This window comes from Mus musculus, chromosome 11, assembly GCF_000001635.26.
Source record: "Mus musculus strain C57BL/6J chromosome 11, GRCm38.p6 C57BL/6J".
Taxonomy (NCBI): domain Eukaryota; kingdom Metazoa; phylum Chordata; class Mammalia; order Rodentia; family Muridae; genus Mus; species Mus musculus.
Window position 1 is genome coordinate 98533196 of NC_000077.6, and position 16773 is coordinate 98549968.

Consider the following 16773-nt stretch of genomic DNA (forward strand, 5'->3'; position numbering starts at 1 on the left):
TTTGTCTCTTTGTTCCACACATGCGCCAAACATTCATGTACATAAAATAAAAATGAGTAATTTTTAAAAATCCAGACGTTAAAAGGGTTTTATTATACAGTGTTTATTGTATAAGATGGTCAGTCATCTACTAAGTGCTCTAAATAGCTTTACAATTTTCATGAGGAGGTACTGGTTCACACACTGTAATGGTCTGGATGTCATCTGAGTGTTTCCTAAGGGTCTGCGTGCAGAAGGCTTGTTCTCAGGGTGGTAGTATTGGTATTTAAAAATTGTAGTGTGGTAGACGGCCCTTGGGGCACTGAGAACACTGTCCCAAAAGGGCATGAATGCAGCTCTCATGGGATACCCTTAGTAGCATTCTCTCCCCTCCCCTCCCCTCCCCTCCCCTTCCCTCCCCTCCTCTCTTCTTTCTTCCTTCCTTTCTAGGTGTATGATGGGGTATGGGTATTTTGCCTACATGCATGTTTGTGCACCATGCATGTACAGTGCCCTCAGAGGTTGGAAGAGGATGCTGGATCCTCTTGCACTGGAGTTACAGATGGTTGTCAGCTATCATGCTGGGAAGCGAACCTGGGTCTTTTGCAAGAGCAGCGAGCGCTCTTCACGGCTGAGCCATCTCTAAAGCCACAACCCCCTTGGTAGTTCTTAAGAGACAGTTGCTGTTGTTTTCCACGACATGTCTACAGTAAATTAAGAGGGCTGTAAGAGAAGCCCGCCTTGTCCCCCCACCTCCCCTCCATCTCAGCTTCTGGGTTTGAGATAAGCCCTCTCGTTCCTATACATAGCCCACCATAATGCAACATCACCTATGTCATGCAACAGCGACTAAATCAATGGTGTTACCTAGTCTTGAACTTTACACATGTAAAACTATGCATTAAATAAGCCTCCCCTTTCACATGTAGCCTACCTCCCATCTTCATTGCAGTACATCTCCTGCATGTCCAACCGTAACAGCCACACTCTTATCTCACTACTGAGTCTCCAGGGGGAAGGATCTGCTGGCAGCATTTTTGCTACTGTCCCCACTTCTGTTGCTGACCAAATGAACTATTTCTTGGTGCTTTGAGTCCCCCTCTCTCAGAACTCTCTCTTCAGGAGATTCCAGTCATTCTCCCGGCTTCAAATACGATGGGTGTGCTGAGGATGGCCACACTCCTATCTTAGCCAGGCCCTTCTTCGAGTGCCCAGCCCCTCGGCCACTGTTTTCTGTATGACTCCTTCATTTTATTTCCTAAATAGTATTTAGCATAATTCTAATTAATTCCATTGTCTCTCCCTCTTCTTCAGATCTTTTTTCCTTACCTGACTAAATCCATGGGAACCAAAGCCCAGTCTTCCCTCTTCACTGGAAACCAGTACTTTGCATAGATGTCAGGTAGGAGGAATTCAATGCATAGTTTTTAAGGAATCTAGCTGGGCATAGCAGCACATGCCTTTAGTCCCAGATTTGCAAGATAGAGAGGCAGGAGGATCCCTGTGAGTTCTGGGCCAGCCTGGTCTACACAGTGAGTTCCAGGACAGCTAGAGCTATACAGAGAGATCTCGTCTTAAAACAAACTTCATTGTAGTGTGTGTACACATTGGGGGTGCTCATGCTGCAACATGTATGTCTGGGTCAGAGAACAACTTTGAAGAACTGGTCCTCTCCCTTCCACCTTTACGGGGTTCTGGGCATGGCAAGCACCTTTACCTGCTGAGGCGTCTTGCTAGTCTCCCAGTAAGTAATTTTTGAATGAAGACTGAATTCAGTTCTGAGTTTTGAATCATAGTGTATAATAAGCACTGTCTCACACGACTAATCAAAACAAAATATCAGAAAGCTTTCTCTAGTGGGTGGGTAGGGGAGAGGGGGTGGGTGGCTATGGGGGACTTTTGGTATAGCATTGCAAATGTAAATGAGCGAAATACCTAATAAAAAATGGAAAAAAAAAAAAAGAAAGCTTTCTCTAGCCTAGTGAAATAGATCTATAATTCCAGCCGCTCGAAATTATACTCGGGTTACTTGGAGGTACCCAAGACCCGTCCAGGAGACAGAATGAGTTCAAGTCCAACCTGCGCAACTTAGTAGGACTCTGTCTCAAAATAAAATGTAAGCAGAGTGCACACTTACCTAGCATGTGAGAAGGACTAGGTTCAACCTAAACAAAAAGCAAACAAACAAACAAAGGCTTCTATCCTTCATCTTTTTGTTGGTAGTGCTGATTTTTTGTTTTGTCACTATGTTGTCCTTGAACTCACGGCAACTCTCCTGCTTTAGATTCTCAAGTACTGGAGTATAGGCATGAGCCTCCGTGCCCTGAGTAACTTTCACAATGATTATTGAAGCCAAATATGTTGGTGTATACACAAAATCTCAGTACTCAGGAGCAGGAGGAATGAGAGAGCCAGCCTGGTCTACACAGACAGTTCCAGAATAGCAAGGGTGACTTAGTAAGAATTTTCCAAATAAGTAAATGTGTCAATTAAGAGCACTCAAAAAAAAAAAAAAAAAGGGAAAAAAAAAAAAGAGCACTCACTACTTTTCCAGAGGACTCAGGTTCAATTCCCAGTACCCACTTGGCACTGTTTGTATCTCCAGTCCCATCGGATCTGACAGTTTCACACAGACATATCTCACACAGACATGTGGGCAAGCATCAATGCACATTTAAAAAAAATAGATAAACTCAAAACATAAGATAAAATCAGCATTTAAATGACATGCTAAATCTATGTATAGCAATAAACCCTCCACTGGTCGCAACACGTGCTAGGGAAGTAGTAATAGGTTTTGCCGATGTTAGTCTAATCAAGAGCAGTGCGTGTCAGACCTTCATGTGCACAGGATTTTCCAGGGATCTGGGTGAAGGTCCTGGATCAGTCTGTCTAGTCCACACTTCTGCACTTACAACAACTCCCAGTGATGCACTCCATGAGGATGCTCTTGGTCTATGAGATGGTTTGGACAAGAATGGCCGCCATAGGTTCACGTTTGAATACTTAGGCCTCAGTTTATGGGACTGTTTGAGAAGGACTAGGAGGTGTGCCTCTGTTGTGAAAGGTGTGTCACTGAGGTGGGCTTTGGGATTTTAAAAAACCCCACCTCTCTTAGAGTAATGGACCAAGGCGTGAGCTATCGCTCTCAAGCTGTCACTTCACTCAGCCACCATGGGCTCTAACCCTCGGAAACTACAAAATCCTCTCTTTTATAAGCTGCCTTGGTCATGGTATTTTACTGCAACAACAGAAGAATAACTAAAGGCAGTATACAACCAAGACTCTCAGCAAGGCTTTGAAGAGGCCTTGTAAAGGATTTGTGGACCAACCCAAACATTAGCAGGGCTCTGAGTCTGGGCCTTTTTTTTTTTTTGTGCACGGGGGGGGGGGGGGCTTTTTTGAGACAGGATTTTTCTGTGTAGCCCTGGCTGTCCTGAAACTCACTCTGTAGACCAGACTGGCCTTGAACTCAGAGATCCACCTGTCTCTGCCTCCCAAGTGTTGGGATCAAAGGTGTGCGCCACCCTCTGGCTTCTGTGTCTATTTTTTAAGTACGCTGATTTCATATATTTCATATACATTATCTTTACTCTGTGGCTGGATGGTCTCTCATGATAGAATAAACTATGTATCTGAAAGTTGTTTTCTCCCCTTTTAGGTCAATCATTCCTACCAAGACCTAGTACCCTCCTTCAGAAAAAAATATTTGTATATCTTTTTTATTGTCATGATTTTATTGCCTTCTGACAGATAAGTTTCCTATATTTCAAAGTGTAAATGCACCAGCACCATTATTCTAGAAATCAGAGACATAAGACAACAGGGGCATCTGTAGAGTTGCCTCTACAAGGGACAGACACTTCCATACAGAAGGATACAGGCACGCTAATAATGGTGAAAGAATTGGTTGTGAACTGAACAAGAAAAGCATCCTCTCCATGATCGTGGTACTTACAATCCTAGACAAGTCAGAGTGTGTTCTATCCGTGCAAAAACACTTTGTATATAAACATAAAATGGGGTGAGAGCCTGCAGGTGGTTAGACGTTGACCTATGGAAGCGAACCCTGGAATGAGCAGCGGCTTCTTCACAGAGAGCATGGAGAGGAGCCCTGATGGATGGGTGAGGAGCTGCACCTGTGGCAGGGCTCTTAACAGCGTTGGGAAACCAAGGAAAGTTGGTCTGGGTTTGAGAGAGATGGGAGATGAGTTCATATTTGGACTTGGTGAGTTGGAAGAGAAACATTACAAAAATAGGCAGTTAAAGAAAATGTGTGTTCTGGGAACACCAGCGGCGCAGAAGGGCAATATTGGAAGACAGAAAACACCACTGGAAAGACACCAGGAAGCTACACTGTGAAGTGTTCTGGGTAGGAGACTGACATTCTGTTGTGGGTCAATCACTCCTGCAGCCATCCTCAAAATAGATTAAGGGTGGAAAGTCTAGATACAAGGTTAGCAGTAGGAGGGGAAAGCATGTAACATTCTGAGTCAGTAGTATTCCCCCTGAGTCAGTAGTAATCCCCCTGGGACCTATAGGGTCCCAGGGGCCACCAGGGGTGATGACCTCTGCCAGAGAGAAACTGGGCCTAACAAGGCTCTCCTGCTCCCTCCATCTCTTATCTGGACACTGCACTCACATCTGGGCTTCATCAGCCTCTATTGAAAAGTAAACACAAGTTGTGTCTCATTTTTGCCTCTAATGCTAACTCTTGGTGAACTAACAGTATACAATCCATAGGTCCTTGGGCACATGCCTTTAATCCCAGCACTTAGGAGATGGAGCAGGAATATCAAATCAAGCCAACCTGAGCTACCCAATGAGAGCCTGGTCAAACAATGAAGGGCTGAGGAGCAGTTAACAGTGTTTGCTGCTCCCCCAGGGGTCCTGTCTTTGGTTCTCAGCACCCACTTCTGTAACTCCAATTTCAGGGGACCTAAAGCCTCATAAAAATCTAAAGGCAGGTATGGCGGCACACACCTGTAGGTCCAATGGTTTAGGGGCAGAAGCAGAAAGATGAGGAGTTTAAGCCCAACATAGCAGGGTTAAAGCAGCCTGGATATGAGACCTTGTGTCAAAGCAAAACAAGCACAAAAAAGAAACTATAAGAATTCTATGAAGCCGGGCAGTGGTGGCGCATGCCTTTAATCCCAGCACTCGGGAGGCAGAGGCAGGCAGATTTCTGAGTTCGAGGCCAGCCTGGTCTATAGAGTGAGTTCCAGGACAGCCAGGACTACACAGAGAAACCCTGTCTCAAAAAAAACCAAAACAAAACAACAACAACAAAAAATTCTATGAATTATATATCAGTTATTATTTGTCCAATTTTATTCCTTATACCTCTATCATATGTTGTTTAGCTGCTTTATTTAGAGGTAACCAGGACATATTAGGTCACTGGTGTTTGTAACAGCTATTGGTGAAGTCCTTTGACAAATACAAATTCCTACCTTCCAGTGAGCTGTGCATGCCATACTGTTGGCTTGGCATACTCAGAAACTGTGTACTTGATTGTGTCTTCTGGGCTCCTGGCCCTTTTAATTCAAATTTGAGAAGTAAGATTTATTCCACTTAAATCATTACATCTATAAATCATAACACAACAAATTATCATGTCTTATGTTTTGTATGTATTATAATTTACAAAGAGACAAAGCAACTGGCTACATTTTCAAATGCAAGGATTGATTTAAAAAAAAAGATTTCTTTTTATTTGTATGTGTGCCCATGCACTTGGGTGCACATACATGCAGGTACCAGTGGGGGGCAGAAGTGGGTGTTGGAGCCCCTGACTCTTGACTACAGGTGGCTGGGAATGGAACTCTGGTCCCCTCAGGAACAAAAAGCACTCTTAAGCAATGCGCCATCTCTCCAGCCTCGAAGGGTTGATTTTAAAAAAAAATTTTTTTTGAATTCTTGCTTATCAGCTTCCTGACTTCATTTTTAGAATGTATGAAAATGCTAAAATGTTATCCTAATCCTTGTATCTACTCACACATACATTCTCATTTATTCAGAGAAATTCTTATAATAATATCAAACAGCCTGAAGATGGAGCTGGTTGGCAGAATGCTTGCCTAGTATGCATGAAGCCCTGGATTCTGTCCCAGGACCAAGTAAACCTGGTGTGATGATGCACACTTGTAATTTCGGGGGGCCAGAGTGGGGGAGGAGCCATTGACAAGTCAGTAGGATCCGAAGTTCAAGGCCACAGACAGCTCAAGGCCAGCATCGAATACATGAGACCCTATCTCAAAGAAGGAGAGAAGATGGGATGGAGAGGAGAGGAGAGGGAGGGAGGAGAAGAGGAGGTGCTGCAGAAAGAGATCAAGAGCCCTGTATTTTCTTCCAGAGGACCAGGGTTCAATTCCCATCATCATCACGGTAGTTCACAGCCACCTATAACTCTAGTTCCGGGGCATTTGATATTCTCTTCTGGCCTTTTCAAGCACTAGTCACACACGTGGTGCAGACATACTTGCAGGGAAAACACTCACATACATAAATAGTAGCATGCAGATGTGTGTTTGTTAGGACTGTATAAAATGCCCCTGTCCTGATGCAAAGATTCACAAAGCAAGAGCCACCTCACACCATGGGCCTTAAGCTGTGGGTCACAGGATTGTGTGGGAGTCCCTAACTTGGCAACAGCAAAACAGTTCTGAATGCAATGACCACAAATTAAGTCATAATGGAAGTATAATGAATCCTCGGTGTTTGTAGCAGGACTCAGCCGTGTCCCACCTTGCAATCTCAAGGTAGCCTTGGTTCTAAACATAGCGCATGACACTTGGCGTTGTGTATACCGTCAAGCCACAACAGCCAGTCAACGTTGTCTGAAACACCCTGGGCCAAGCCAGAGTCTATTTAATACTCGAACTACAGCAGCAAGGTGGGGTTGGTTTGTTTCATTTGGGGGAGGACTCTATGACAAGAAACCCTTGTCCTGGAACTTGCTCTGCAGACCAGGCTGGCCTCACAAAGATCTGCCTGCCTCTGCCTCCCAAGTGCTGGGATTAAAGGTGTGCACCTGGCTTTTGTTGTTGTTGTTTGTTTGTTTTTTAAACTATGTACAGTTTTCTCCTTTTATGGGAATATAATGGTTTAATTAGGGAAAATACTTTTAATATTTGCTGACCATCGTTCTTCAGCGATATCAGTGGTAAGTTGGTGTATGTTTGGATTGGATTGGAGTAGAGTGAATGGCTTTTTAAATTGCTATTGGAGGGTTGTCTGGTTCAGCAATTAAGAGCGCTTTCACAGAGGGCACATCCGTTCTCAGCACCCACATAAGGTGATTTACAACCTCCTGTAACTCCAACTCCCGTGGCTCTCATGCCCTCTACTGGCCTCCACAGGCACTACACTCACCTACACATAGACACACACATTTGATAAAAAAATAAAATGAAAATAAGTTATAAAATTGCTGTTTGAGTTGCTGAATTCAACCACTAAGTGAATTTTGGCTTGAGATTAGACAATAATTTCTGAAATAGCCCTAAACACATTGGCCATTTTGTTCTATGTGTTTATATGAAGCACTGTTTTCAGTATTGACAACTATTTTAAAAAAAAAATCAATCAAGTCCAGAAAATATTGACAATACTCTGTCCTGCCATATTAAATACTTGACCAAGATTTAATTCTTCTGTAAAAATAATCATATCCATTTCATTAATATGAAATGTTTAAGATTGCCTTAAGAAATGATAAAATTATATGAGTAGTTACTTTAAAATAAATTTATTTGCGATTTATTACCATGCAGTGTATGATTTGTATACCTGTTTTTTTTATCTATACATACATAAAAATTTACCAGATGTAAGGGGTTTTGAGTGAGCAAAGCTTATGAAATGCAGGTTTGCTCGAGCTGTGAATAGTTTCTCCCCTCTGGTTCCCTTGACTCTACTGCACATAACTGATTTAGACAAATACTTCTTGCAAACTGTTGGTTCATGTGCTTCTCAAAGTTTGACTGCTAGAACCTAACACCCACAGTACCAAGATGGAGTTAGGAAGCTATGTGTAACAAAGGAAGTTACATAGCTCTGAGAACCAGGGGCTTAATATCAGACAGCCGTAATTGCCACAAAACTCACTGCTACGTGGTTGGAGCAGAGAACCAACTCCCACACTATGACCTCTACAGTGTGCTGGGCATGTGTGTGTCCCCCCACCCCCCACACACACACAGCTAAATGTAATAGAAAATTTAAATGAACATAATAAAAGCTATTTTTGGCACTGCTTTCTTCGCTGAGTACAACAAACTCTGAAAGCCTTCTACAAACCAGGCACTGGGCAAACAGAAGTAAAACTTAAGGAATGAGAATATGACAAGAGGATCTGAGCTTGGGTCCCCAGCACACGCATAAGAAGCCATGTGTAGCAGTGTGTGCCAGCATTCCCCGTAGTGTAGAAGCAGAGGCGAGAGGATTCCCAGGACCTTCTGATCAGCTGCTCCAACGATATGAGTGAGCTTCCGGTCCACTGAGAATCCCTGCTTCAAAAATAAGAGGGAGAGCCACGGGGGGAGGGGGGGGGACACCTGCCACCAACCTCTGGCCTCCATATACATGCACACACAGGTTTACACACATGCACAAAACACTCCCACAAGCACAAAAATAAACAAATAAGTTATTAAAAATAGTCGCTCATGGAGTGTGGTAGCCACCTGCAATCCCAGACCCCAAGAGGCTGAAGCAGGAGGATCACGTATTTGAGGCTAGTTTAAGTTACACCATGAGACCCTCTTTCAACAACAGCAAAGCATGAAGCCCATAGGAAGGATAAAGCAACCCACCATTTTCATATACCATAGTAGAAGTACCTACAGAAAGGAGAAGGCTTTGGTAAAACTGGAGGGGAGTGTGGCACTGGTTAGGGGTGAGAACCAGAAGGCAGTAGAGAGACATCATCAAAGGTTATCAGTAGAGTGTCCTTGGTGATGATGCTTGAGCAGAGCCTTGAGACCTGAGTAGTTGGGGGTGGGGGGCCAGGTTGTTAGGAAAGACGTGGAAGTGTGAAACACACTATTAAGTTATAGAAAGAACATCACATCCTACCAGAACCCATGACACTTCTATGGCTGTGGTTGCTCAACTTTGATATTTTAAACCTCTACACACTCATATTATGAAGCAAGAAAGCACCACCTAGAAGCTAAGTCTCTGCTAATCCCTGACATCTAGAACACGGAAAAGGACTCAAAACTGGAAAAAGAAAATGACTACCATAAATTCCACAAACTGAACTAAACAACAGAAGTCAACATCTTTTAAAAAAAAAAGATAGCATAATAAAGAACTATTTAATGCAGGGGCATCCAGTTCTGTGCTGTTGTAAATATCCCATGGGAATGAAAGCTAGAACAGGTTCCCCGTAGTCTATAGGATGACCCGGAAGCACTGAGATCATGTCCTGATATGCACCTTGTTTAAAAAGCAGGAAGCTGTACAAAATATATACACATTTGGGATGGGAGAGATACCTCAGCAGTTAAGAACACAGCTGTCATTACAGGAGACTCTAGTTCTGTTCCAAGCATGCTCGTGGTGGTACACAACCTCTAACTCCAGTCCCACGGGACTCTACACCCTCGTCTGCCCTCCATGAGCACTGTGGGCACCGGACAGGCATGTGTTACATATACGTACATGCAGGAGAAAGATGAATACATATGAAATACAATAAACAATTTATGTAAAAGAGATACACCTTAAAAAAAATCTTTGCATATGGTTAACGTGAAGACTTTAGGACAAGCAAGAAACCCATGGGAAAGTCAGCCTTGTGAATCGCCTGTTCTCTGAGCCACTCCGGATAAAACCGCTGCTTGTGGTAGTATGGACGGACGTAGTGCCACAGAGCCATGCAGCATCGGTGGTCCCTAGCCTTGGGTACAAATACCCCAGGTCCCTGACTGTGGGGAGACAAATGCTATCAGTTTTAATTTGGTAAGCTCTTCAGTTTTACATGAAAGATTACATTTTAATGAAAAGATACAGCCTTATAGATAGAGCCTAAGGTCTCTATTTTAAAGGCTTATTTCATCTGACATCTCCACACAGAGAATGCCCCCCCAAGTCTGTTGATGATTGCAAAGATAAATGGGTGAAAAGGTGATAGGAATGAAGGAATAACTGTGTGCTCTTGCAGTTCACAATAACTGTGGCATATTAGGCAGAAACAAAGGCATCTGACATGAGAAGATATATATAATGCATTTTTAAGTCAGACATTTTTATGACATACATTCTTATATCAGTAAGACAGAGCGCTATGATACAAGTCAAATCTCTCTAACAGCAAATATCAAAATAGTACAAAGTATCTTATTTTAAATATCAAAAACATGAGTCAACAAGATGCTGTGAGTCCTATAATCTCATCACTCAGGAAGCTAAAGCAGGAGGATTGCCATGAGCTCAAGGTCAGCCTGGGCTATAGTGAGTTCAAGGCTAACCCTGCATTGTCTCAATAAACAATCAAAATTAGCCAGATTATTCTAATTAGTCTAGATTATTTTTAGTTATTTTACTACATCAACTATTCTAACCTCAAGGACCTAACATTAAAATGACCAAACTCACATATTAACCTTTTTTAGTTTGCTTTTATTTAAAGACTGAATTTGTGTATTAAATATACCATATGATATCTATCTCTTTGTATCTATTTAATCTAGCCATCCACACTCATAACTTCTTTAAATAATTAACCTATATTCTATACATTCTTGTCTCACGTATAGTCTACAAATGCTGAACTATACAAGTTTTCATTGTCTTTTCCTTCAGGAAGTCTTTATGGGTCCTACTGAAGAGCCTGGTAAGTAGACCCATGTCCTAAAGTAAGCTATTTAGCTTAGTGTCTGTATTGCATCTTGAATAACTAATCAGCTAATAGCATTTGCACAAAAATACTCCAGTTGTGGGTTTACATTATTCCTAATAAACGACACGGTTAAAACTAGGACATGGTATTGGAGAACTGGCCAGCAACTTCAGGAAAAGAGATTATTTGTAATAATTAAAGCATGGGAGCTCGTTTTAAAATAAAGTTTCCTATAGTATACACCATGCCAACCCCCCCACCCCTCTGTTCTTGGATGAGGAAACTTTTACATGTAAAATATTACATTTCATAGATCATTATTTAAGTGTCAAAACAATTTGAAGTTATTTTTTAAACTTTGACACTAAAACATTAGAAGTATACAGGTTTTTTTTTTTTTTTTCACGAGAAAATGTTTGAAGCATCATTCAACAGCGGACATTTAAAAGCTTTGCATTACCACTTGCCATTTTACTGAGAGAAAAAAATATGTTTACATTAGTCAAAGCAGGAAGAAGAAGAAAAGAAGGAGAAGGAGGAGGAGGAGGAAGAGGAGGAGGAGGAGGAGGAGGAGGAGGAGGAGGAGGAGAAGGAGAAGGAGAAGAAGAAGAAGAAGAAGAAGAAGAAGAAGAAGAAGAAGAAGAAGAAGAAGAAGAAGAAGAAAAAGAAGAAGAAAAAGAAGAAGAAGAAGAAGCCACATTTACCAGCATACCATGCACAAGCTGAGAATTAAGGGCTGTGTTCCACTCAATTGCATTGTGAAACAAAGCTTTATCATATTTAACTGTGTTCCAAACTTGTTAATCATATTTCATAGCTTCACATACACTAGAACTAAATAAAGATGCCAAAAGATCAAGGTTCATGTGTTAAAAGAGATTCTTCAACCATCATGAAGAAAGTAACTGTGATATTCATAATATTTACAGACCAACACTTCAATTAGGTAAGCGTCAGTATCTCTCTCCTTTAAACGAATGCAGCGCTCAACTTCTGATTTTCTCAGGGCCACCTCTCCTCCCCCAAAGTTGAGCCACATCTTCCATCTTCAGAGTTTTAGAAACACTTGTTGAAAATGTGAAATTGCACTTATCTTAAGGAAGTTCATACTGCGAGGCTTCTGAGAAGCAAAGCTATAACTTCCGAAATGAATTCAAATGAAACCCTTAACGTGAGCCTTATTTTTGTTTCGGGTTTTTTCCCCCCTTTGGTTTTGTTTTTTGTTTTTTTTTTTAAGTTCATTTGATTTCCAAGCTAACTAACTACAATTGCTAATCATTTTCAAATATGCCCTTAGCCACTAAGACAGTATTCACAGAAAAGTCACATTACAGAAAAGTAGACTCAAGTAACTAAGATTAAACTAATTCCTATGGAGACTGAGACCGCGGAGCGTCCCCCCCACCCCCAACCCGGGGGAGGGGGAGATTATTCCGTCCCAGGTTTGGTGCCAAACTTAGGGACACCCAAGACTGTTTGTCCTTTGCAGATTTAAGGTGACCCATACATATGCCCCCGTCTCACAACCCCCAAGAAATAAAACTGAAGAGAACTTAGCACTTTCCCAAGTTGGGGGAGGGGGTGTCTGAGAACGGACACGCATTTAAATTAAAAGAAATAAATAGAAGCAAAACCGAGATTCAGAAGGAAGCCAGCCGAGCCTCTGAGCGCGCGCCGCTCCGGCTGCTCAAAGCCCCCAGCGCAGCGGCGCCGAGCTCACCTTCCATGTCGCCGCGGGCCGCGCGGGCTGCAGCTGTCGCTCAGGCTCCGCGGCCGCTCCACGTGCTGCTGCCGTGGGGACCCGCGCGGCTGGCGGGAGATTCCGGGCGCAGGGAGGCCCCGGGATCGCTCGGTCGCGTCGGCGCAGATGCAGGGCGGGAGCCGCCGGCAGCCGGGGCGCGAGGTTAGAGCGGCGCTGGCTGGCGGCCGCTTTAAAGCACGCTCCGAGTGCCGCGGGTTCCGCACCCACTTTTGAATGTCAAGCCTGAGGAACCCTGATCGCGTGGAAACAGTGCCTCAGCGACCGTCTCGGGACGTCTACTTGAGAAACACCGGGGATGAGGGCGCTGTCGCAAGGAGAGCCGAGCGGTGTGCGTAAGCCCAACTTCCAGATTTGCCTGACACGGAAGGACCTGGAACTTTTTATCTAGACTCAGGGATGACGGTCTTGAGAACTGTCAGTGAGAACTCACTTCATTGAGTTATTTATGGCGGTCTCCCCCCAACCCCCGTCGCCCTTTGGTTTTTCACTCCAGTTGGAGTGGCCCGCCACTATGATCCCAGCACTTGAGAGGCTGAGGCAGGAGGATTGCCATCAGTTGCAGGCCAGCCCCACATTACAGTATGAGCCATTTCTCAGAAAACAAACTTTAAAAAGTCTTTGGTTCAGATTTATAGATAGTTCAAAAGTGCGTTGGCATTTACGGCTCTCCAACTTTTTAACTTGAGGGAACAATTCTCTCATTTTGCTGTCCTTTCTGAGAACTGGTTGGTTTGCCAGCGCTGAAAAAAGAAAAAGAGAGAGAAAGAAAAAAAAAGACAGCAGTACATATGTGTGTTCATTTCCTACGAATCTTCTTTCCTCTAAATAGGACACTTTACAAAAACCCACGTATGGTGTGTCAGAAGAATACAGAGTGAAGCTATGTGGGGTAGAGGGACTAAGTCAAGGGAAGGTGTTGGTTCACAGAGGCGTGCCAATCAACATCCTTTCCCATCATCTACACTTTAGAGAGGAAAGCATTTGACAGGAGGGAGGGGGGAGAGGAACTGAAGGCAGAACAGTTTTTCAAAGCTCAGCGGTTCATCACGCTGAAGTCCTAAGAGATGGGGCTCAGAGGGGCATTTCTAACGATGCCAACAGGGTGGAAGGAATGGTCCCACTTTCATCATCTTGTTAGTTACACAAATATATTTGAAGCCAGGTATGGGGGTGCAACACCTTTGATCCCATCACTGGGAAGGCAAGAGGCAAGGAGATCCCCATGAGCTTGAAGCCTTCCTGATCTGCACATTGAGTTCCAGGACAGCCAGGGCTTTATAATAGAGAGACCCTGTCTTCAAAAAGACCGACAGATGTGTGCACGTGCGCGCGCACACACACACACACACACATTTGAGAGGAAAGGTTGAGAACTGTACATCAGCCATCTATCTGTATCTGAAGAAAATCATACTTCTGAGCTAAGCAAGCACACTGAAAACATGAACCCGAGCTCACATTAACTAGTGCCTTGGTATATAGGCAGTCTGTGAACTCTATATTCCATGTTTGTGTACATATGCATATATAACACGAGTGGCTCACATTGTCTCTGAGATCACAGAACCATAGCAGCATCTCCACTGACATGAGTTCTGCAGGACAATATGGAGCTCGGAGACATTCTAAGGTTTAATAAACACTAAGGTTTAATTTTAGTACTGAAAAGGGGAAATTTGTTGTTTGTTAGTTTCTAAAAGCAAAAATAGCAACGTCAAAAGTAGCAGAAGAGGAACTGTACACTTTCACAGGGATGAGAAGGATGAATAGTTAATTGGTTATTTAAAAGACAGAGAGAAACTTGGGGGTTTCTGTTACAATGTTCTCTATACAGAACAGCAAACTGTTACCATGCTGTTTGCTGCTTATTCCAGTCTCTCCAGATACCTGAAGAGACAAATAAAAAGCAGAGCCGTACAACCATTTGTGTAGCAATTCTACCCTCAAGTGGGTGGAGCATAAATCTCTCCTCTTTAAGTGCAGAGTACAAACAGTACAGTATTGGGGGCAAGGGATAACCTTATATGGAGTAACCTGACAAACATTTAATGCATTTAACATTAAAAGTGGAAAAGTAGCCGGGCGTGGTGGTGCACGCCTTTAATCCCAGCACTTGGGAGGCAGAGGCAGGCGGATTTCTGAGCTCGAGGCCAGCCTGGTCTACAAAGTGAGTTCCAGGACAGCCAGAGCTACACAGAGAAACTCTGTCTCGAAAAAAACCAAAACAAAACAGTGGTAAAGTATGATGTTAGTATGTATCAGTGATATGATGTATTGGGAACGTCACTTTTCTGCTGCCATCCTCACAAAAATCTATAATTCTATGCAATAATGAGAAAAACCATCAAGCAAAGTCCAAGAGAGTCTTTCCACAAAATACTTGATCATTTAAGGCTGAGTCCGGATCTTCAAAGCAGTCCTTAACTGTCAAAGTCAACAACAACCAAAAGGAAAGAAAACAAGAGAAGAAAGAGAACAAGAAAAGTCTGAGAAACTGTCAACAGCTCAGAAGAACCTGAGGGGACAGCACAACTAAATGTGACACGAAAGCCTGAGTGTGACTCTGGTGCAGATAAACTACGGAAATATTAAAAATATGAACTTTAATTAACAATGCTGTATCATGCCAGGCATAGACTGCATGTTTTTAATCCCAGCACTTGGGAAGCTGAGGCAAGAGTATCTCTGGTTTGAGGATAGTGTGGTCTATAAAGAAAGTTCCAGGACAACTAGGGCTATACAGAAAGACCCTCTTTGTTAAAAGGAAAGAAAAAGAGAAAAGAAGGAAAGACAGGATAGCCCAAGTGTACAACTGTGCCTTGGCAAGTATCAATATGTAATGTTTCATGTTAGAATAGTGCCTTGTGATATCAGCATTATTAATTTGTCTTCTAGGGCTGGAGAGATGGCTTAGTGGTTAAGAGCATTGACTGCTCTTCCATAGGTCCTGAGTTCAAATCCCAGCAACCACATGGTGGCTCACAACCGTCGATAATGAGATCTGACGCCCTCTTCTGGTGCATCCGAAGACAGCTACAGTGTACTTAGATAAAATAATAAATAAATCTTTTTTAAAAATCAAATAAATTTGTCTTCTATAAAAATATCTATCATATACTGAATTACTGACCTAAATCAGTTTAAATGAGATATTGAGAAATAAAGGAAATCAGTATAGATTTCATAGTGAACCCAGCTCATGTAGCGTCTCCATAGAGTCAGATGACAAGGTTTGTCTGGGCTGCCCAGCATGATGCTACCTGCCTTTAATTCTAGCACTCACAAGGCAGAGGCAGACAGATCTCTAGGAGGCCAGTCTGGACTATATAACAAGTTCTGGGTCAGCCAGAGGTACACAGAGAAACACTGTCTCAAAATAAGTAAACAAAACTAAAGCACAAAGCTTACATCAAACATTTACATGGATACTTCCAAGACCCAAACTAACTCTCTCTCTCTCTCTCTCTCTCTCTCTCTCTCTCTCCCTCTCTCTCTCTCTCTCTCATTTCTTTTCTTCTTGCTTGTTTGTTTTGAGACAGGGTTTCTCTATGTAGCCCTGGCTGTCCTGGAATTCTCTCTGTGGACCAGGCTGGCCTAAAACTCGGAGATCTGCCCTCCTCTGCTTCTGCCTCTGCTACCTGAGTGCTGGGATTCAAGGTATGTGCTACCACTACCCAGCTAAAGGTTTTCTTTTTAATTCTGTATATATGGGAGGGATGGAGAGGGTATATACACGTGAATGCAGGCATCCATGGTTTCCAGAAGAGGGCACTGGCTCACCTGGAACTGAGTTAAAAGGGTGTTGTTGTAAGCTACCCAGCTGGATCCTGGAACTAGAGCCCTCTGGAAAAGCAGATAAACTCTCAACCACTGAGCAATCTCTCCAGCCCGACTATTCTAACACTCTTCTATAAGAGTTAAGATTTAACACATAAGTTTATGAGAATCGTGTGCAATAACTGAGAAGTTAGTAATACTTTGTACTTTTGGAAAATGTTTTGATTAAATCTGAAGTGAGGTGTCTCTGCGGTTATGAACACTGGCTGCTCTTCTAAAGGACCCACGTTTGATTCCCAGCATCCAAATGGCTGCTCACAACCATTGTTAACTCCAGTCCCAGAGGCGACACACTCTTTGGCCTCTGTGGGCAGTGCATGCCTGTGGTGCACAGACAGACAGAAAT

General features: G+C 43.0%; 1 protein-coding gene across 2 annotated transcripts in view; it reads right to left on the bottom strand.

Moving 5' to 3' along the window:
* The window catches only part of Ikzf3 (IKAROS family zinc finger 3), an 81422-nt gene extending 68586 nt beyond the window's left edge, over nt 1-12836 (bottom strand). The window contains exon 1 of one of the 2 annotated variants that reach the window (XM_006533204.4): nt 12549-12623. In XM_006533204.4, coding sequence (XP_006533267.1) covers nt 12549-12555 — 7 coding nt within the window. In that variant the 5' untranslated portion in view covers nt 12556-12623. Of the gene's footprint in view, nt 1-12548 lie in introns of both variants that reach the window. The other variant, NM_011771.1, reaches the window with a different exon arrangement.
* Nucleotides 12837-16773: the final 3937 nt, after the last annotated feature.